Source organism: Meriones unguiculatus (genome assembly GCF_030254825.1).
Source record: "Meriones unguiculatus strain TT.TT164.6M chromosome 13 unlocalized genomic scaffold, Bangor_MerUng_6.1 Chr13_unordered_Scaffold_28, whole genome shotgun sequence".
Classification (NCBI taxonomy): Eukaryota; Metazoa; Chordata; class Mammalia; order Rodentia; family Muridae; genus Meriones; species Meriones unguiculatus.
The window spans coordinates 9028509-9052428 of NW_026843644.1; the positions used below are offsets into that span (position 1 = coordinate 9028509).

Sequence of the window (23920 nt, forward strand, 5' to 3'; positions counted from 1 at the left end):
TGCAATGTGCAAATGCTTTGCCACATTGATTACATTCATAGGGTTTCTCTGCACTATGAATTCTTTTATGCCGCTGGAGATCACAACATCGTGCAAAGGCTTTACCACATTGATTACATATGTAGGCTTTCTCTCCAGTATGAATTCTTTCATGCCTTCGAAGGTCACTGGAATGTGCAATGACTTTACCACATTGACTACATTCATAGGATTTCTTAGCAGCATGAATTCTTTCATGCCTCTTGAGATCACAGCAACGTGCAAAGGCTTTATCACATTGATTACATTCATAGGGCTGCTTTCCAGTATGTGTGCTTTTATGCCTTTGGAGACTACTGGGATGTGAAAAGGCTTTGCCACATTGATTACATTCATAGGGCTTCTCTCCAGTATGAATTCTTTCATGTCTCTGGAGATCACAGCAACGAGAAAATGCTTTATCACACTGATTACATCCATAGGGTTTCTCTCCAGTATGTGTTCTTTTATGCTTTTGGAGACTACTGAGTTGTGAAAAGGCTTTACCACATTGATGACATTCATAGGGTTTCTCTCCACTATGAATTCTTTTATGGCTCTGGCAGTTACTGCGATCTGCAAAGGCTTTACCACATTGATTACATTCAAAGGGTTTCTCTCCAGTATGTGTCCTTTTATGATTTTGGAGACTACTATGTCTTGAAAAGGCTTTTTCACATTGATTACATTTGTAGAGTTTCTTTCCATTCTGAATTCTTTCCTGTCTTTGAAGAGATCTATGACATGCAAAGGCTTTACCACACTGATTACATTCATAGGGGATCTCACTAGTATGTGGTTTTTCATGGCTGCAAAGATAATTGGTATATGTGTAAGCTTTTTCACATTCATTACAGTGATTCATTACAGTGAATTAAGTTTACAATTTGATCTAAATGTAAAAAGGACTTACATCTTACTGTTTTATCACTTTGTTTACATTTATAATTTCCCCCTTGATTGTGGAAATTTTGCATTTTGAAGATACCTTTGAGGTAAGAAACATATTACATGGATTGCTTATAGCATCCTTTTTCTTTCTTTCCTCTTTTAAAGAGCATATTTTTATTAATTACAGTTTATTCACCTTGTATCCCAACTGTAGCTCCCTAATAATCTCATCCCCCCTCCCTCTTCTCCAACCATGCTCCTCCACCAGTCCACTGGTAGGGGGGTACTTTTTCTATAAGTGTTTTTTCACATATTTGAAAAGAACTAGAACTCATCTATACAATAGTGACTGCATTCATAAATTTTCCTATAGTGGGAGTCACACTACATTTGGAAACTGAACTAGGGTAAACACAACAATTTCCACAGGGCTAGTAATCTCTAATGTGATTTCTGTGGCTATATTCCCAATTAGTTTCAAAAACTAATTAAGCATAGTAATTTAATTTATTAATTGTCCCCTGCTTTCATTAGAGTTTCTGTCATTAATAATGAATTAATACATGAATAATTATAAATTTAGTGTTGTCACTTTCATGGTTTCTGTTGTACATATGTATAGAATAGTTTAGAATGCAATAACCTATGATGGTGTGCATGTTAACTTCACTCAGGAAAAGTGGGCTTCGTTGGATCCATCCCAAAAGAATCTCTTCAAAGAAGTGATGCTGGAGACCTAAAGGAATCTCACTGCTATTGGGTAGATGGGGAATTTTCTTTAACTGTTTAAATAATAATCTGATTATTATTTATGATTATTATTTAATTATTATTAGTGATTATTAATAAATTAAATGTAAACTTGCATCACATTCACGAAGTCTATTCCAACTAAGGAATACTACATATTTTCTCCTTGTTCTGAGAGGTAAGTATGATTTTTCTTTTCATATCCTTATGGTCAAATGACTTGAGTAACAAATGGAAGATCCTCATATTCACAGTTTGTATTTTGTCTTCAAAGACATGTGCTATGGGAATCATTTTTCCTCCACAACAATTTTCTTGACTTTCATCCTTTCCATCTAACTAAACTTAGCAAGTTTACTTCAAGTATTTGAGTCACATCAGCTTTTCTATGGAATATTTGCTCTTGAGTAGGTTTTGTACATAAAATTATCACCTATTTAATGAGCTTGCTTTTTCCAATATCTGAATTGTATAAGACTTAAGAGATTAGAATTTCTATGGAGCATCTGTAATGTGGATATGAGTAATGATTTTTATAGAGGAATTTGATTTAGAGACTTGTTGCTCTGGCAAAAGATCACATCCGAAGACCCTCTATGTCTATGTGATCTGGCTGGAATATAACAATACATTAATCCAGTAGACAGAGGCAAGAAGATCTGCCTTCAGTGCCAGCCTGGTATAGAGCAATGTCCAGTAAAGAAAAGCTTAGTTTCAGGCATGGTGATACATGTGTTTAATCTCAAACAATGGGTGTAAAAATAGTTGGGAGAAGGAAGCACACATGTTTGAAAGCAATATCTAAGTGAGTGGCAGAAAAGGGGACAAATTCAGAAAAATATTTGACAGAATAGGATACATTCATCTCTCATGAAATAGAGAGGAAATGAAGCTCCTTAAGGGACACAGCATGGAGAGAGGAGGCAGTTTTTCTGGGACAGTAAAAGAAAGACAGGTTGGAGAGAACTAAGGTGAAGATCAAATGATCAGGAAAATAAGAGCCTGAAGATTAGAAAAGACTGCTGGAGTTAGTTTGAGGCCAAACAAAGCAATTCAGAGGATGGGAGAAAAGCCAGATTTAATAAGTTAGCTAGGAAAGGAGTTTGAGCCAGAACAGCTGAACTGAATCAGCCATCTATGTGCTCAGAAAGAAAGGGTGTGCATATTAAGCAGTAATTCACAGAGGCTGAAAATCTTCTATGCTTAAGACAGATTGTATGGAACCTAGAAGCTGCCCTGCCCAGGTCTAGGGCAGCAGACAGGGGCAGTAGTCTTCAGATACAGCAATGACTACATGTGAATTAAAGTCCTTTTCACAGCAATATCTGTTAAGCAAGTGTTTCATCATCTTCTTTCTTAGAGAAATGCCTTGAAAACATAAATCAGACACCTGACTGTGAGGAAAATGGGTTTGGGAGAATTTAATATTCCTTAATATACTTAAACTAGTGCTTTTTCTCTATTGTTTTTATTTAAAACTTCTGGGACACATTAAATTTTTTTTCACAGGAATATTTATACCAGTTTCCACAAGAAAATTACCTTCCATGTCTTCTAAAATGTTGACAATGTTCTTCAGTATGGTCTTCCCAATTGTAGCCTAAAATATATACCAGAAAGTGTATGGCATATTATTCAAAATTAGGCAAAATTTAAGTTACTATTTTCAGTGAATCTTAGAAACATGTGTGATTTATTCTTCCTCATTCCAATTGAAATTTCATAAGAGCATCAATAAGAAAAAACAAAAACAATAACAACAGATGTCCTCTTTTTCTTAATAGTGAAAGAAAATTCACTGTCTTACCTATAGCTGTAAGGTGTTTGTAGGTCTCCAGCATGACATCTTTGTAGAGACTCTTCTGGGAAGGATCTAGCAAAGCCCACTCTTCTGGAGTGAAATTAACATCCACTTCTTCATAGGTTATTGATTTCTAAAATATCCCATATGTGAGTATCACAGAAAGCATGGCAATGCATGTTGTATATGTATACTTAACAGACAATGTATTCCTATAATTCCAGTGCTTCTCTTACTTATCTCCTCACATAGACGTTGATGTAATGAATTAATGTAATTACCAAGTCATTTTAGAAGGAAACTAAATGATGAGGTTCACCTTGTCATCTCTGGACCCTTTGACTAAAATATAGCTTTTCAAAGGAAATGCCAATTAAAAGACATAAAGAGAGACAAGCAAATAGATGAACAGTACAGATGGCACATCACAGAAATGCTATGCTCAATTACTAACTACAAAAAATATGGGCAAGCAGGATGTATTGGCTCATGCCTTTAACGCTAGCACTCAGGCGGAGGTCTGTGTATCTCATTAAGATAGATGCCGGCCTTCCTTTCAAACAAGTTTCATGACTTCCAGAGGTACATTTAAGATCTGAATCCACTGCAAAAATCATTCAAAAAGAAAGATACAAAGAACTCAATGGTTTATATATTCACTACAGTTTTATATCTAACTTCCAGAAACCTGAAGTGTCCCAGGTTAAACTGTAACATTAATGAGAACTTATTAAAAGGGAATGCGTGTTCAAACAGGTACAAATGGACAGATGGAATAAGCAACATAAGGCAGTTGAAGTGGCTCAGCAATGAAAAGCTCTTGTTGGTCCTGTAAATAATTGGGCTCAATTGCCAGTGTTTAAATGGAAGCTCACATCTATCCATTACTCCAAATTCAGGAGTTCTGAGACCATCTGCTGACTATTGGGAAGACCTAGGACAAAAGAGGTGCATATTCATACATACAGGCAAAATACTACCCTTATTCGCCCGTTAAAACAAAACAAAACAAAACAAACACAGGAGGCAAGAAGAATGTCACACACCTACAATCCAATGACTCAGAAATACAGGCAGTGTTAATGTGATGAATACATGACAACCTGAGAAACAGAATATACACTCCGACAAATATCAAAATTCAAGTGTGGATGTGAAGACCAGCAAAATAGAATATGCTTGACATGTACTAGACCCTACATACCAGGCCCATCAGCCTATATATCAAAAATGTGCATATTGGACTACATTTGATCCCAGCCCTCTGCAGCCAGAGGGAGGTAGACCTCTAAGTGTGAAGCCTGGCTGAATTTCATACCTACATTCAGGACAGCCAACGCTACACAAAGAAACTTGGTCTCCAAAAACAACAAAATTAAACATGTAAAAACCTCAGGATACCAAAATAGCCTAGCACTGAATAGCAATTGCTTTGAGTCTTTCCTATATAATTTTGGGATAGAGTTGATAAAGGTGAAAGCATGAGAACATAACAAGGGGTCAGAATGATCAATTTCAATCACAACACAGTAGACACAAACACCAGGAACTGGGTTGAGATCATAGACACTCAAATCCAATCCCCAATCTAGACAGGTTCCTCCTCCAAAAGCTTTCCTAAGTTCCCCCAAAGAAACACACAAAGAAGAAACAAATGTTCAGTGATATTCTCCTACTTGTTTCTGTGGAGCTTTTCCCACTCTCTGTTACAGAAGACCCAATTCTCATGGTTGCCCCTAGCACTACAAAGAACACCAGTGGCAGCTTCCCCTTTCTTGTGTCCTGTAGATTACACACTCCCAATCTCTGTTCTGCTTCTGTAATCTCACCCCCAACTCCTCTGCTCAACCATAGGCCATACTTGCATGGAGACCAAGGTGGAATACCAGAAATCTTCCTCACTATCTTTGTTACCACAAACCCAATTCCAGGATCTTCCCTACTGTTCCAACTGAACACATGTTGCACCTCTCCCCCCATACCATCCCAGCAAACATAACACCGTGAATACATGCCAAGCAGGTCATTACAATATCAACACTCAGCCAACACACTTTCTGGAACTTCAGAGTGCTAGCAGAACCTCAAGCACAAAACTCCCACCCAAAAAACCAGCACTTAGACCTATAATCACCCCAAATCCAGATCTTTAGACACCAGCATAGGAATAGATTCAAGAACAGTCAGGCAATATGTCACCACCTTAGCTCAGCTATATTACCACAGCAGGACCTAAATCTATCTGAGAATTACAAAACATTCTACAGAAACACAAAAGAATATACCTTCTCGTCATTTCATGACACATCCTCTAAAACTGACTACATATTCACACACAATGTAAATCTTAATAGAAAATTAAAATAACATCTTATATCCTGTCAGACCACCATGGTTTAAAGCTGGATAAAAATAGCATCAGAAAGAATCATAAAAACATTACAAACTCATGGTAAGTGAATAATCTTCTACTGAATGAAAAATGGGTTAAAACAAATGAAAAAAATAAAGACTATAGAATCCAATAAAAATAAATACATACTGTATGCAAACTCATGGAATACAATGAGGAATGAAAGTGGTGCTAAGAGAAAACTTCATAGCACAAAGTGCCTACATAAAGATATTGGAGAGATCTCATACTATCAACTTAACACACCTGAAAAGTCTAGAACAAAAATATGTAAGCACACAAAAAAGGAGTAGACATCAAGAAACTATCAAATTGAGGGCAGAAATCAATAAAATAGAAAGAGAAGATAAAGAACCAATGAAACAAAAAGTTGGTTCTTTGAGAAAAATCAACAAGACAGACAAACCCTTATCTAAATTAAATAAGTACTTATCTAATCTAAGTAAAAGACAGAGAGAAAATAACCAAAGTAATAGAATCAGAAATTGTGTTACAAATGTATGTTCCTTTAAAATCCCACTCATGTTATGTGAATGTGTTTTTCTTTTAACCCCAGGTGTGGAGCACGAGGCTGCTTCAGTTTGTCCACAGCTGTTAATTCTGATTGTCTCGTGCTCTAGCAGGCATGTGTTTTTGCCAACTGCACATAGTTTAATTCTGAGTCTTCTGGAGAGGGTACACATGCGAGAGCCATAAGAGGGCCTGGGGTATTTGAAGAAGAAAGAATGCTGCTCTTCATGATGCTTTTCACCCACACTGCTACTGTGTTTGTCATTGCTGGTTTGTTGGACTGCTGAATATCCTCATGATTAAGAGGTATTGCCCCAAAGAACTTGACCACAATAAACCATAGGAGGCAGCTTTATTAAAGAGACCTATATCTCTTTTCCCTCTAGCCTTCTTTCTCTTTTACCTAGTGTTGGGGTGTTTGAAGGAATAATGGTTGTAAGGGAAGTAGAGGCATAATAACCCAAATAAAATATATTATAAAAAATCGTGCCAAGCTGTTTGCTGTTTGAGTAGACTTCTGGAATCCAGATGGCTGAGACTGGTATTGCCCTAAAGAAGCCAACAACCCTAACCAGCATTAAGTAGCTGGAGAGGTCTGAGTTCCTTGTCTGTACAAACCAGTTTTCTCTCCTAACTAGGGGTAGTGGGTGGAAGGGGGATAGAGGTATTTAAGAATCCTAAATTTATTAGGTTTTTCAAAAAGCAAAGCCTATAATTTTGCTCTCAGCAATGTGAAATATATATCCTCGAGGAAACATATTTAGGTCATCTTTTGTCTTATCTTTCACTTGCTTGGATTGTGGCATTACAGAGGTTCATGCTCATTTCTTTCCAAAACAATACTTTTGCTTTGCAAAAAAAAAAAGAGAGAAGAAAATAAACAAAAAGCTAAAATGGTACTCATGCCCTTTACCATTCAAAGAAATCCTTTCCAGTGCCTCACCCTTCAGGGCACTGTGCTTGTGCCCTTCCTTCAAAATACATATTCCTGCTTGGCTCCATCTGAAAATCCAGCACCCACTCGTGTTTCCCTGGACATCTCTTGTCATAAGGAAGAGTACTCAGACTCCAGAGATGAACTTCTGGAAGTATCTACATACCTGACTTCAAGATATATTACATACCCAAACTTATGGGACACAATAGCAGCAGTGCTAAGAGGAAAGTCCACAGCACTAAGTGCCTTCAAGAAGAAATTTAAAACATCTCATAAAAGCAACTTAACAGTTCACCTGAAATCCTGTAAAAGTAAAAGTAGACACTTCCAAGAGGAATAGAAGGCTAGAAATAATCAAAATCAGGGCTAAAATTAATAAATTAGAAACAAAACAATTGAAAGAATCAATTAAATCAAGAGCTGTGTTTTTTTTTTTTTTTTTGAGAAAATCAACAAGATAGACAAACCCTTCACCAGGCTAAGTAAAAGAGAGAGTCACTACCCAAATCAACAAAATAGGAAATGAAAAGGGGGACATAACTGACTTTGAGGAAATCCAAACAATTAGTAGGTCTTACTTCAAAACCTATATGCCACAAAATTTGAAAATAGAAATAAAATGTACAATTTTCTTTATCAATTCCACTTACCAAAGCTGAATCAAGACCAGGTAAATAAATTAAGTAGTCCTATGTCACCTAAGCTGTCATCAAAAGTCTCTCACCCAAAAAATTCCCAGGAACAAATGGTTTCAGTACAGAATTCTACCAGACCTTCAAAGAAGAGCTAACTCTAATTCTCTTCAAACTATTCCACACAATAGAAACAGAGGGAACATTTACAAACTCATTCTATGAAGCCACAGTCACCTTGATAACTAAAACACACGAAGACCCCACAAAGAAAGAGAATTTCTGGCCACTATTAGGAACATTGATGCAAAAATACTCAACAAAATGCTTGCATACCAAATCCAAGAGCACATCAAAGATATCATCCACTATGACCAAGTAGGTTTCATCCCAGGAATGCAGAGGTGGTTCAAGATACAGGACTCTATCAATGTAATCCACCATATAAACAAACTGAAAGAAAAAAAAAACAACACATGATACTCTCCTTAGATCCTGAAAAAGTATTTGAGGAAATTCAACATACATTTATGTTTAAGGTCCTGGAGTGATCAGGGATACAATGCACATATCTAAACATATAAAGTCAATGTACAGCAAGGCTATAGGCAACATTAAACTAAACACAGAGAAACCTAAATCAACCTCACTGAAATCAGGGACAAGACAAGGCTGCCCACTCTATCCATATCTCATCAACATACTTTTTGAAGTCCATGCTAGAGCAATATGACAATTAAAGGAGATCAAGGGGATTTGGTTTGGAAAGGAAGAAGTCAAAGCATCACTATTTGCAGATGTTATGATAGTGTAGATGAGTGACCACAAAAATTCTACAAGGGAAATCGTACAACTAATAAACACATTCAGCAAAGTGGCTGTATACAAAATAACTCAAATAAAAAATCAGTAGCTGTCTGTACACAAAAGACAAATGGGCTGAGAAAGAAATTAGGGAAACAACACCCTTCACAACAGCCACAAAGGACATAAAGTACCTTTGGTGTAACTCTAACTAAGCAAGTCAAAGACTTGTATGAAAAAAAAAACTTAAAGTCTCTAAAGAAAGAAATAGATGAAGATATCAGAAGATGGAAAGATCTCCCATGTTTATGGCTTGACAGAATTAGCATAGTAAAAATGGCCATCTGACCAAAAGCAATCTACAGATTCAATGCAATTCCCAACAGAAACCTTGAAAGAAACATTCTCAATTTCATATTGAATAACAAGAAACCCATAATCAGTAAAACAATCCCCTACAATAAAAGATATTCTATGGGTATCTCCATCCCTGATATCAAGCTGTATTATAGAGCAACAGTAATAAAAACTGCACAGTGGCATAGAAATAGAATTGTAGATCAATGGAATCAAATAGAAGACCCAGAAATAAACCCACACAATTATGGATACCTGATTTCTGACAAAGGAGCCAAAACCATACAATGGAAAAAAAAAGACAGCATCTTTAACCTATGGTGCTGATATAACTGTATATCTACATGTAAAAAAATGCAAATAAATCCATACTTATCACCTTACACAAAATTAAAGTCCAAGTAGATCAAAGACCTCAATATAAAACCAAACACACTAAATTTACCAGAAGAAAAAGTGGGGAAGAGCCTTGAACTCATTGGCACATGAAACAATTTCCTGAACAGAAAAACAGCACAGCCTCTAAGATCAACAATCAATAAATGGGACTTCATGAAACTGAAAAACTTCTGTAAAGCAAAGGCCAATATCATCAGAACAAAATACAGCTTATAGAATGGGAAAGTATCTTCACCAACCCTATATCTGATAGATAGCTAATATCCAGTATATATAAAGAACTCAAGAAGTTAAACAGCAATAAGCCAAGTAATCCAATTATAAAATGGGGTACAGAGACAAAGAGAGAATTCTCAATAGAGAATAAAACAAGAAATAAAATAAATATAAGATCAAAAAATCAAGTGACAACACATGCTGGAGAGGATGTGGAGAAAAAGGAACCCTCTTCTATTGCTGGTGGGAATATAAACTTCTACAACCACTTTGGAAATCAATCCAGCTCTTTCTCAGACAATTAGGAATATTGCTACATCAAGATTCAGCTATTCCAATAATAGGCATATATCCAAAATACCCTCAAGTACACAACAAGGACATTTGTTCAACCATGTTTTTAGCAGATTTATCCATAATATCCACAATCTGAAAACAACCCAGATGTCCCTCAGTTGAGGAATGGATACAGAAATTGTGGTGCATTTACACAATGAGCTAGTACTCAGCAATTAAAAACAAGGAATCATGAAATTTGTAGGCAAATGGTAGAAACTAGAAAGATGATCCTGAGTGAGGAATCCTAGAAGCAGAAAGAAACAAATAGTATATACTCACTTAAAACTGTATAATAGTCATATAATATAGAATAATCATACTAAAATATGTACACCTAAAGAAGCTAAGCAGGAAGGAGGACCTTTGGTAACATGCTCAATCCTCATTCAGACAAGCAAATGGGATGGACATTGGAAGAGGGTGAACACAAGGAACAAGATAGGAGCCTACCACAGAGGGCCTCTGAAAAACTCTACCCAGCAGGGTATTAAAGCAGACACTGACAATCATAGCCAAACTTTGGGTAGAGGGCAGTGAATCTTATGAAAGAAGGGGGAGATAGAAAGACCTAGAGGGGAGCTCCAGAAGAAGAGCAACAGAACCAAAAAGTCGGGGCACAAGGGTCTTTTCTGAAATTAAAACTCCAACCAAGGTCCATGTATGGAGATAACCTAGAACTCCTCCACAGAGGGAGCTCAGTCTCCAAGTGGGATCACTAGTAAGGGGAACAGGGACTGTCTCTGTCATGAACTCAGTGGCTGACTCTTTGATCATCTCCCCCGGAGGGCGAAGCAGCTTTGCCAGTCCACAGAGGAAGACAATGCAGACAGTCCAAATGAGAACTGATAGGCTAGGGTCAGATGGAAGGAAAGGAGGACAGGCCCCATCAGTGTACTGGGGAATAGGCATGGGAGGAGAAGAAGGAGGGAGGGCATATTGGGTGTGAATGAGGAAGGGGTTACCACTGGGATACAAAGTGAATAAATTGCAATAAATACAAAAAGAAGGAAAGATATATTATAGATAAATATTAATAAAATCTGGCATAGAAATAGGGTTATTGATCAATGGAATAAAATCAGAGACCCAGAAATAAACCCACATTCCTACACAATTGCTTTTTAACAAAGGAGCCAAAACCATACAATGGAAAATTATAGCAACTTAAACAAATGTTGCTATGTGAAATGGATGTCCACATGTAGAAAAATGCAAATAGATCCATATTTACTACCCTGCATAAAACTAAAGTCCAAGTGGGTCAAAGACCTCAACATAAACGCAGACACACTAAATCTCTTAGACAAAAAATTATGGAAGAGCCTTGAACTCATTGGCACAGGAAAGAACTGCCTGGAAAGGACACCAACAGCACAGGCTCTAAGAGCAACAATCAATAAATGGGACCTCATAAAACTGAAACGCTTCTGTAAAGCAAAGGACAGTGTCATCAGAACAAAATGACAGCCTACAGATTGGGAAAGGATCTTCACCAAACGTACACCTGACCGATGGATAACATCCAGAGTATATAAAGAACTCAAGAAGTTAAACACCCCAAAACCACATAATCAATTTTAACAATTGGGTACAGAGCTAAACAGAAAATAGTCAACAAAGGAATACTGAATGGCAGAGAAGCACTTAAAAAAATGCTCAACATCCTTAGTCATCAGGGAAATACAAATCAAAATTGACCTGAGTTTTTACCTTACACCCATCAGAATGGCTAAGTTCAAAAACTCTAGTGACAACACATGCTAGAGAGGTTGTTGAGAAAGGGGAACTCTACTCCATTGTTGGAGGGATGTCAACTTGTAAACCACTTTGAAAATCATTCTGGTGCTTTCCCAGAAAATTAGCAATAGTGCTACCTCAACATCCAGCTAGACCACTCCTGGGAATATATCTGAAAGGATGCTCAACCATACAACAAGGACATTTGCTCACCTATGATCATAGCCGCTTTATTCCAGAACCTGGAAAAAACCTAGTTGTCTGTCATCTGAGGAATGGATATGGAAACTGTGTTACATTTACACAATGGAATACTACTGAGCCATTAAAAACAAGGAAATCATAAAATTTGCAGGCAACTGGATGGCACTAGATAAGATGATCCTGAGTGAGGTAACCCAGAAGCAGAAAGCCTCACATGGTATATAATCATTTATAAGTGGATATTAGCCATATAATATAGTATAAACATACTAAAAGTCATAGTCCTAAAAAAGGTAAACAACAAGGAGAACCCTAGGGAAGAGGCTTAATCCTCATTCAGAAGGGCAAACAGGATAGATATCAGAAGTGGGAGAGGACAGTAGCCTTACTTACCTGTGCATACATTTCTTGCCTTCTATCCAAATATGCTATTACCCCAAGGATCAAATAACCTCTTTTTTTCACTGTTCCAACCCTTAAACTCCACTATCTTGCAACTATGAGAAATACTGTTTTTCTTTACCAATGAGTGTATTCTTTTTAATTTTATTTTTATTTAATTCATTTATTCACCTTTTATCCCAGCTGTAGCCCCCTCCTCCATCCATTCCCAATCCCACTCTCCCTCCCTTTTCTCATATGCCCTTCCTCAAGTCCACTGATAGGGGAGATCCTCCTCTCCTTCTGTCTGAAACTAGGTATTGGGTCTTGTCAGGACTGGTTGCATTGTCTTCCTCTGTAGCCTGGCAAGGTGATCAAAGAGCCAGCCACCAAGTTCATGTCAGAGACAGTCCCTGCTCCCTTACTAGGGAATCTGCTTGGAGACTGAGTTGCCATCAGCTACATCTGAGCAGAGGTTCTAGGTTATCTCCATGTATGGTCCTTGGTTGGCCTACCAGTCTCAGAAAAGACCCCTGTGACCAGATGTTTTTGGTACTGATGCTCTTCTTCTGGATCTCCTGTCCCCTCCAGGTCTTACTATCTCCCCCTTCCTTCATAAGATTCTCTGCACTCTGTCCAAAGTATGGTTATGAGTCTCAGCATCTGCTTTGATACCCTGCTGGGCAGAGACTTTCAGAGGCCCTCTGTGTCTCTCTTTCAGAGGCTCCTGTCCAGTTCACTGTTTTCTCCTTCTTCCAAGGTCGGTCTCCCATTTGCCTTTGTGAGTGAGGACTAATCATCTTACCCAGGGTGAAAATGTTACTTTTGCAGAAAGGTTCTATGCACAATACTGGATGAGAAAAGTAATATTCAGTCTTACCGAGATGTGAACTATGTAAGCTACAATAATGACCAGGCTGAAAGTTATGCCCACTGGTGAAATTGTGGCACAAATATTATGGAAGTATCCAACCACTTTTTAAATTGAATTTTATGTCCTTTCCATAAGATGGAACCCACGCCTGATACTGTCATTAAGGCCAAGAACCAGAGAGCAGATAAATCATGAGCCCTAGAAGAAAACCTACTAATATTAACCTATTAAATTGATATAGAGATAAAATGATTCCTAATGACACACAGTTGTATCAACTGTATCAACCCTCATCTGAGCAGCTTCTTCCCACAGTAGATAGTAATTAACAAGGAAATCTATGACTTGTCCAGGAAGAGTATCAGATACTTTGGAATTCTCAGCTCTCACTTTGGATGTCTATGTCACTAACTGAGGTGGCATCCTCAGAGGCCTGTTCCTGCACAGGTGTTAATTTCAAGTCAAAGGGCCCTTTATAACAACCCCTTGCAGTTTCGATTAGAAGCTGCTTTTTACATTTTCAGTCAGAGAAAAACATGTGTTTAGTTTTAGTTTTCCTCCTTAGCAGTAGTATATATAGCCAGTCCCTAATCCTGGAGAAAAAAACCTGGGCTCCCTCCCTATTTCTTTTCCTTTCAACCATCCTTCCTGGTCACTTGCCTGGCAACCCAAGAGATAAAGAAAACAGGGATTCTGCATCTGTCCCAGATCCAACATTGCACACAGGAACCCTGCCATAGCAGAAAGAGAGAGAGAGAGATTGACATGTGGATTTTAATAATGTATTATAGCTAAACCATTAGAAACAGAAAATTTTAAAAAATGGTATTAAAATTTGCATTGAGAAAGATCAAGTTACTAGCAAATGTGGCAAGCCCAATAGAATAATACAAAACTGTTTGACATAAACTTTAACCTCAGAAGCAAATCAGAAATATACTCTAACTCCTGAAACATTGTAATTTTTAGCCCAGATGATACAGTCAGCAAAGGAATGTATTAAAACTGCAGGAGGAATAAGCTTTTCTAGTAAAAAAAAAAAATTAAAAGAGCTTATATGTAGAAAAATAGCACTACAGAGAAAATTAAGAGAAATGCATCAGTCTGAAGAGAATAAACACATGCAAGATTTCACAATATGTTAAAAAACATTGCCCTTACAATGTTTATTTATCAAATAGATGCAAGAAAACAGCATGAAATCAAGAAAATGAGAAGAATCAATACACATCTTTAAAAAATAACTACGTTACTGGGCTCAATTTCTCAATAAAAACAGTCTATCAGACTGAATAAGAAACAGAATTCATCTGGTTGCTGCCTCTAAAATCCTCCCATCAACACTAAATGTAGACACTTATTTGTGGTAATAGGTTCAATAGGATTCTGAGGAAATGGAGCCAGAAAACTACCATGTATTCAGATATTCCATTGCCTGAGAAAACATACTAAAAGCCAAATGTAGTCAATATATTTAAGGGAGGAACACTTCATACTCATTAAAGAAAAACTGAGCAAAAGATATTACAATAAGCTGGAGGGTGGTTGCAGTGCATGCCTTTACATAATCCCAGCACACATGGAGTCAGAGGGAGGTTGATTGCTGTGAGTTCAAGACAATCCTGGTCTAAAAAGCAAGTCCAGGAAAGGATATATATATATGAAACAAGTGCACTCAATTTCATAAAAGAAACAAAATTAGATGTGAAACAACAGACAACAGATTTACCCCAAAAGGGTAATAATCAAAAATTCTTTCTGCCAATAAACTGGTTATCTGGAAATAAACTAATCTAAGGAACTGTGGAATTAAAAGACAACATAAGTCAAATGCAACTAACAAATACAAGTCAAACATTAAGTCACTAGAAAAGAAACCAGAAGATGGAAAGACTGCACACGCTTAGGGTTTTATAGGAATAACCTTGTGAAAATGTCCACTGTACCAAAAGCTATTTATATAGTCAATGCAATCTTGACACCAGTTTCAAACACAATGTAAATTTTTTCAGAAAAAAAATTGAATTTAGAAAGCAGTGTTAAAAACTACTAGAAATTTGACCTTCTACTAGAAATTAGACAGATTTTTTTCTACTAGAAAACTACTAGAAATTAGACAGATTTTTCCAATCTGTCTTCCCCATGCACACAAAAATTGAGCTCATTACCTGACTCAAATGATTAATTTTTAAAAGTCTGTGGTGGAACAGCCTTTAACTTAAGAATTTAGGAATTTTATCAAGGAGAAAAGCAAGGTCATTGTTCTGGGGAGCAACAGACTGGGATCAATATGAACTGATCCAACATAAATTCTCTCAGAAATATTTTCCCAAAAGGCTGAAGATACAGCTGTTCTAGAACTAATATGCATCCCCAGGGAGAATGTACTCCAAACACAATTAAATGGTTAAGTTAGGAAAAAAAATCTCTTTAAGAGTAGCATGTATCCAGCTCTAGATCATGCTAAAAGAGAAGACAGCTTAGAACAGATTTTTATTTCCCTACATGTAGTCATCCTTATGTCTCTTTTCAATTTAAGGCCCAGGTATATATTAAACAATTTCAATATGGACTAGAGATTTCAAGTCTAGCCACTAAGGCAGATGGAAGATTTGCACAGCAAAGATATTCCTAGAACTATATATGTCCTCTGCTACTATAATACAGCTGGTTATTTTTCAGTGCCAGGGCCATAAGTGGAAGGTCTCTGAGGTTTCAAATGAACGGAAAAGTATAAGGTATAAAAGTTGGAGTGGGAAGGTCTTGTACATGCTGTCTTATCATAACTAAGCTTTTTAAGAAAACTAGCATCTTGTACATTACTTCCAGGGAAGAAATGGAAGGAAACAGGAGACATCTATGAATTAATCTCTCATAGAAAGGGATAAAATCATGAGGAGTCTATTAAAAACAATATTGCACAATGGGAACATATTTACCAAGGCCATATTGACCTTTGAACTAAGAAATTCTGCTCCATATTTAGGAAGAGTTGAGTTCTCAGAATCTGAAGCAAATCCTCCTCAAATGCCCTGCCCCACATCTAACCCAGATATATATCTGCCTTTAGGAAAGGAGGGCAATTTTATTATACCTGACAATCATGGAGAAATCACCCAAGGCCTAGTCCCTAGGTCATACTGACACTGCCAATCATATCTGAGGAGTGTGAGAAGCTGTTATGCCATTTTCTATACATAAGGACCTCAGGGAAAGCCCTGTTTGGTCAGGCCAGCCCTCAAACAATAGTGATTACCCTGTTCAAATTGGTGTCAGTAGATATCTTGCCCAAGTGGCAGAACTGATTTTTCTCAAGAAGAAAACTGCAATGTAAAGGCACACCAGGCTTTAATGTTGGCTGACATTCTGCAATACCCCTACTGAGAAGGTTGTTAGATGCCTCTTCTTGAACATGGAGATGGTCCAGTAGTTGCTATGAATCAGGGCTGTCCCCTTGATTATGGTTAAAGAAAAAAATTGTATACAAACCTCGGGAACAAACGTATTCCCTAGCATCCTAATCTCTAACAGGCTTGGCTGGCATGCTACTTATCTCAGGGATATTTTAAAACAAACTCTTACCTGATTTATATTTGTAGTGACTTCCTATCTCCTAAACCTTGGTAAATCCTTCACATCAAGAATTCTACTCCTTTATATCACAGCTTTATGATGAAGTGCTACTCAACAAATATGTTATTTCCAAACTACACAAAATTAACTCCAAATGAATTTTATACCTAAATGTTAAATGCCAAGATCAGAACTTGGAGAAGGCACTAGAGGCCTCTCTGAGTTTGCATCCTACCAAGGACATTTCTACGTTCAAGCCCCTGCTGCAAATACTTTGCGAACATGCATCCCCATAATAGGTAAGGAGGTGGCCTCCAGAGTCCAGTCTTCTCCAAGCAACTTTTAAGTTTTGCTCTTACATTTTCTTAGCAAAGTTTAAATAACTTCACGTTCCCAAGCTTGCAGCACTATCTCCCACCAGACCCCCAGAAATATTTTCCTAATTATCTGTTAACTGCTTAAATTTACTGGTACCGGAAAAGAGGTGCCTAAATTGTAAAAATATATCACCTACAAAGCCCTCACTATGAACAGAAGTCTCATTTCTTTGGTCCCTTATCACATTGAACTCCGGACCAAACCTCTAGCGGGATAAATTCAGACCTTGGATTCCAGATCTAATGTTTTGGAAAATAGTTAAAGGCCTTGAGCCCGGTTGTCCTGGATCAGCACATCCTCCGACAAACTCCCTTGCTTAACTCACAATTTTAAATTTTGATTGGATGACCCCCACACTCACCAAGGGAGCCTAGCTTTGTGGATATTACCTTTTAAAAATACAATAAAGCTCACCCCCTTGGGGACCTTTCAGATCCAGAACTGGCCGCCTCCTTGAGCTCATAAAATAAAGCTTTCCTTTTAACTTTCTGTTCCTGAAGTGAGATTTCTCGGCTTCCACCCCTAACCCAATATAGTGAAGATGTTCAGATGCCCTCAGTGCATTCAAGATTAGGACAAGGGATCACTCCCCTGGCTTCTTAGGGATGTAGGTTCCCACCCAGCCCCAGAAAGGACCCTACATGCAGGTCCTGGTTTAGACCCTGCTCCACCATGTTGTGGGCAGCGGACACACACTCACCATGTTGCGACTTTGGAACTCGCCTGAAATCCCCTCACAGCACACAGCAACCACGCTCAGACCACAGCACAAAAACTATTCAACTCTGCTCAGCAACACTGCAAACAAGGAACATGGCGCCAGGAAGAACCTGTCTCTTCCGCTGACTAGAGGGATGTCCTCAGGGTCCTGATTGGCCAGTGAGTCTTGAGTGACATGAGCACCTCCCTTAGGGTTACAGTTTCCCGGAGCAAAAATGAAAAATGTACAGTGATTCCTGGCGCAGCTTCCCTTTCAGGAGCAGACTTTTTCCAGACCTGCAGATATTTGTATTTTATCATCATTTGTGCCTGTCCTCCCCTAGCCTGCCATATGTCTTACAGCACTCAGTAGGCAATTTCCCTCTTCCTCCTGGAATCAAGGTGGATATATGCCACACAATCCATTATTCAACCTGCCGCAGAGTGAACAGTCTGTCCTTCAGGTGGCAGGGTGACAAGAATATTAAGAATTAGAGAGAAGTTTTATAAAATGCAATGAGATTTTTGTTCTGTGATTTCACGCTAGAGTCAGGTAAACCGCAGCTACTTTTCTTTGGGAAGGTATGAGACAATCCAGGGGCAAAAAGCAGGGAACACGTGACACTTTGGAGTACTAGTGTCAGCTAGCACTTCTTCCTCAATGGGAAGGTCTGGAAAAAACAAATCTGTATTAGTAAAGGCTCTGTAGACGAACAGAACTGATAGAAAGAATTTCTCTGTGTATGTAGAAAACTATTTTATAAGAATGGCTCAAAGGCTGTGGAGAGTTGAATCCAGTAGCTCTTCAGAATGTTTGGCTGGATAACTAAGCTTCCTGATTATCAGAATATTCCAGAATTCCAAAGAAGTAGACCCTAATGTCAGTGAAAACAAAAAGTTACTAGCCAGAGCTTAGGCATGCAGGACAAGAGACAGATTGACCATCTTCAATGTCCATTATATATGCAGGCTGCCACCAGATATGTGGGTTAGCCTAAAGAGGGAATTTATCACCTCAAATAGTCCAGATTAAAGAAAGGTTTACTTATGTCAAAAGATATAAATAAAATAAATCTTTCACAGTACCTAACTATTTGGGTTTTTACTTACTTGAACTACACTATTGTGCTTTCATGGTAAGTTTGGGGTTTTTATTTGTTTGTTTCTTTTCTTTTGTTTTTTGTTTTGTTTTGTTTGTTTTTGTTTTTCTACAAAGGGTTTCTCTGTGTAGCCTTAGCTGTCGGGACTTGCTTTTGTAGACCAGGCTAGCCTTGAACTCACAGAGATCCACCTGCCTCTGCCTCCCTGAGTGCTGGAATTTCCTGGAATTTCCTGTGTGAGCCATCTTACATTGTGGAATATAATATAACCACATCTTCTATTCTCCAATCTAAAGCAAGAACCACTTGGCTGAGGCTTCTGAGTTCTGCTGCTTGCTGGGGCTGGAACATGGAATCATTGTTCAATGAATTCTGAACAAACTTCCTTTTTTCAATGCTTTTCTTCAATGATTAAGGTTGGCTCTGCTGGTACTTGCTCCGTAGACTGACACTGAACTCAGAGATGAACATGTTTCTATCTCATGAATACTAGTGTTGAAGGTGCATAGCACCATGCATGGCCTAAGTAGTACTTTCACAAAATGGAAGCTTGGCTGCATGGGGTCTTACACTGAGGTCACTATTCCCTTATTTCCATTTCTCTAGCTCTTTTCCTAGTCCACAGTTACCAAACTCACATTCCTCCAAGGAAAGCATGATAAGGTCTATTACAGCAATACTCCAGCTCCTGGTAACAACTTTAGTCTTAGTTACAGTTTCCATTGCTGTGAAGAGACACCAGGACCATGGCATCTCAACAAAAGAAAACATTTAATTTGGGATAGCCTATACTATACTTTCAGAGGTTTATGTCATGGTGTGGGACATGACAAAGGAAAGGCAGGCATAATTCTGGAGAAGGAGCTACAAGTGTTCCATCTTTTTTAATTAATTAATTTTTAAAAATAATTACAATTCATTCATTTTGTATCACAGCTGTAGCAAGTCATGATCAGCTTATGCTTTCAAACCACAGCAGCAGGATTAATTTGTTGTGTACATAGCAGAATGAATGGACAAAGCAATAAAGGAGAAAGAAGAGCAAAATAGTAATGACAGGAAAACCTTGGTTTTGACAAACAGAATTCTTGTTCTTTTTGTGTAGTGGCTGAACATCATATGGGAATTCATGACAAGTTCTGTCTCAGGCATATCTACATCTGTGAATTGAGAAGCATTGCTCTCAGTCAAGTGAAACAAAGAAAAAAATTGAGGGGCTGGAGTGATGGCTCAGAGGTTAAGAATACTTGCTGTTATTACAAAGTTTCTGAGTTCAATTCCCAGCAACCACATGGTGGCTCATAACCATGTATGGTAAGATCTGGTGTACAGGCAGTATGTTGTATAAATAATAAATAACTACTTAAAAAAAGAAAAGAAAACAAACTCAGGTCATTTTTTGGTGTTGGCTTTCACTAGTTTTTATTTAGGAATTACAGCAGTTCCTGCACATTTCATTCCAGAAGAATACTCTTCTTTCCTTCTAAAAAAAAAATAAGTGTTTGAATTCAAATAGAAATAAATATGAAATACAATCCAGTACAGCTATTTTTATTATATAATATGTTAAAAATAAAGAAAAGTGTGTATAAAAATGTTAAATGTTTAAACACATTATCGAAAGCAAAAGTGAAAATCTTTCCATCTATAGTGATTATTTAATCAGAAAAAAAGCGTCATTTTTCTGAGAAATCATATTTTTGTTCAACTGTAATTTATTGTCATTGTTTACATTCAACCATGTCAGTCTATTTCTTAAACTCATTTGTAGTTTTGCATGCAGTGTTATTTATTGGCAGAAATCTCTCATACCATCCAAGTTAAGCAACTTTCTGGATTTTTTTTTATAATCTACTGTAACAGCACATTTGCTTCTCCTTTTTATAACAACTCTTGCTACAAAAATCTTGATATTTAATTTTTCTTATCCACATACCATCTAAAAGAACATTAGAAAAACCTTTTGAAGGTGATTGTGTGAACTAGACTCTGTGCTTTTAGCCTGTCATTTACTATTGGCATCTGAAGTGTAGACAAAATTGATGGATCTCTCCTATCCATCTGAAAAAAAAAAACAAAAAACATGTGCACTAATAATTAAAATCAGGAGGGAGAAAAAGTGGGTTGATACTGCCTTTGCTGCTATTACATGGTGTCTCATGACTAATACAGCACTGACTGTGAGAGTCAGTTATAAGTGTATAATCCTTTAATGGTTGCTATTGTCTTCACTCTTTTATTATGATGTCCTCTTGAGGTACAAGATTATCCTGGGTAAACAAGCATAGGAGGAATTTTAATATGTAGGCAATGATGAGTATAACTGCAATGAAAATTAGAACTGTGATACTTGTCAATACCAGTTACATGTGACTAGAAAATCTAATGAGAAGATTGCTTTAACCCATAGCAATTATATCTTTTTATAAGAACTCTGCTCATTGTGGTTGTTATGTGACCATACTATATGAATATATTAGGTGTCACTGAACTTTGTCCAAAAGGACACTTTCTATAGCTTGAACATCATTTGACAAAAGTTTAAATGTCACACACTTACTGTTTTTTGCCAAATTAATGAATATAATAAAATTCACCCATTTCAAACACTTTACCTATGTTTTCAAAAGAAAAAGATAAAAGACTGAACTTTCAATTTGCAGCATGAATTAAAAACAATCCAAAGAGAATTCCTAACAATTTATTACAGAAAAGCTGATTCAAAAGCCATGTGCCATGTAAAAAACTCAGAATTCTCATTATGACTATGAAGACATTGTACACACACTGGTACAACATGACTTCTGTACTTCCTTAAAACTAAAATAATCAAAAGTTTATACAGTATAAGTGAAAGAATAAGTAGATGAAGACAAAAATACAGAAAACATAAGTCCCAAATTATATTCAAGTTTTCATTAAACAACCTAAGGAAACAGGAAGAATGTGAACCTGAACAATGTTACAATTGTATGTGCACAGAAATCAAGCAAACACAAATTTCACAACTCACACAAAATAATTTCTGACTCTCCAGCTACTACTTATTTCTCTTCCAGAGAGGTCCCATGTTCTATACATATCTCTGTATAGGGAAATGATCAGAAAGGTCAGTTATGGATCTGCAGCTCCTCAAGCCTATTTGTAAGTTCAGCAAACCCAGCCACAGTGATGCCCACGCAAAAATAATTTTGAACTATAATTTCATGTCAGCTTCCTGGACATATGGATAATGGCACAAGATGTGAAATCTGCTGTATCTACCTGCATAACACATGCACACTTGAGAAACCTCTTCAGCTCAGAAATTTCTTTTGTACCTGGAGTTGAATTTTCCTTAATCACACCACTGTGGCTGCTGGTAGTGGAATGGTAAGGAAATTCCAATTAAATGTTGCCTAACTGACACTGAAAAAGATCAGGCGGTTCCTTTGCAAAGGGAACTAGATTAATAAAATACTGTGTGAACTTAATCCTGAGTGCAATGTTACTTGTTTAGATCTGTGACCTGACACACACAGCTATAGTGAATGGCCTGTGTCTCAAGCCTCAGAGCTGACTTAAATGTGTCTGTGGACTGGACATATCTGCAAAGGACAGTTCCATGGTTGAATATTCAATATTCAATGGATCATGCTATAAGGGGAGTGTCAACATGAAACTATTGGAGGCCCAAAATGGAATGGCAAGTGATGTCAGTGACTCCTATGGATCCTCAAAAGATCCATGTATCCACTGCATACAGTGTTCATCTCCTAGGGACTCATAGCTCACTATTAAACTCTCAAAATAGATCTGAAACTAGGGTTGGGACGGCTTCCACCTTTTTTACAGAAGTTTCCTAAGGTGACCTTGCCACCACACACTTTTCCTTATAGTTGCACCAAACTTTGTTGGTGCTTGAGACCATAGGGTGGTCTCATTGGCTTTTCAGTCATTCAAAGACTTTTGCACTGGACAATAAAGTTAGACCTGCACCTTCAGTCTGATTTCCCAGGATTCTGGGTGGGATCTTTCACCACTCCCACACCTCCTTCACCTGAATCTTGATCCCCACAATGCTGTCCTCCCCAATTGTACACCCACCAATCTGGTCTGTCTTCATTCATCTGACATTAATTATTACTTTTTGGGAAATTACAAAAGCACTCACCCTGCCACAACAAGTTCATTTTCACAATAGTGAAATCAGCAGCTCTTTGAGTACCCTATTTTTCTTTGGGATCTACAAAAGTAACTAGTCCTTTTACTGTAGTCTAAAAGCAGATGCTGAGCATGACATGCAAGTCTTTTTCCTCTTACTGTAATTGAGAGTTGACTGTATGATTCAAGTGGGTAAATAAAACTGAGTGATGGTGCCACCCTTTAATTGAAGAAGTTATTTAAATTAATAAAAAGATGACAAGCTCATTTCCCTGGAGAGCAATAGAATGGTATCCTGGTGATAAAATTCAACATGGGAGCAACTCTTACTTCAGAGTAAGGCAGCTTTTGCCTCTGAGAAGGCAGGCTCAGAGAAAGAGATACAGCTGCTTCTATGCAGGACCAGAAGTTTATTTCAACCACCCTGGCTGCAGTCTATCTCAGGGCTATGACATCATCACAGGAAATTTTATTTCATAAGATTTATTTATATTTTATGTATGTATATATGGAAGTTTTTTTTCCATGTATCTGTGTACAGTACAGGTAGAGGCCAGAAGCAGGCATCAGATTCATTGGGAATGAAGTTAAGGAGCTGTTTAGCTAAGAACTTCTTTCTGAATTGGAACCTATGTCTTTTGTGACACCACACAGTGATCTTCACTGCTATGGTATCTTTTTAGGCACTTTTCATTTCAAATTTATTTTTGTACATGTTAATTAAAATACATACATCATTTCCTCCTTTACATGGCCTTTCTCCA

General features: G+C 37.4%; 1 protein-coding gene across 1 annotated transcript in view; it reads right to left on the bottom strand.

Moving 5' to 3' along the window:
* Positions 1–483: 483 nt before the first annotated feature.
* The window catches only part of LOC132650733 (zinc finger protein 442-like), a gene marked incomplete at its 3' end in the record, with an annotated part of 30998 nt that continues 7561 nt past the window's right edge, over positions 484–23920 (bottom strand). The window contains exons 2-3 of the mRNA XM_060376069.1: positions 3466–3593; positions 484–658 (exon numbers count right to left, since the gene is read on the bottom strand). Of these exons, the coding sequence (XP_060232052.1) occupies positions 484–658; positions 3466–3593 (303 nt within the window). The remainder of the gene's footprint in view (positions 659–3465; positions 3594–23920) is intronic.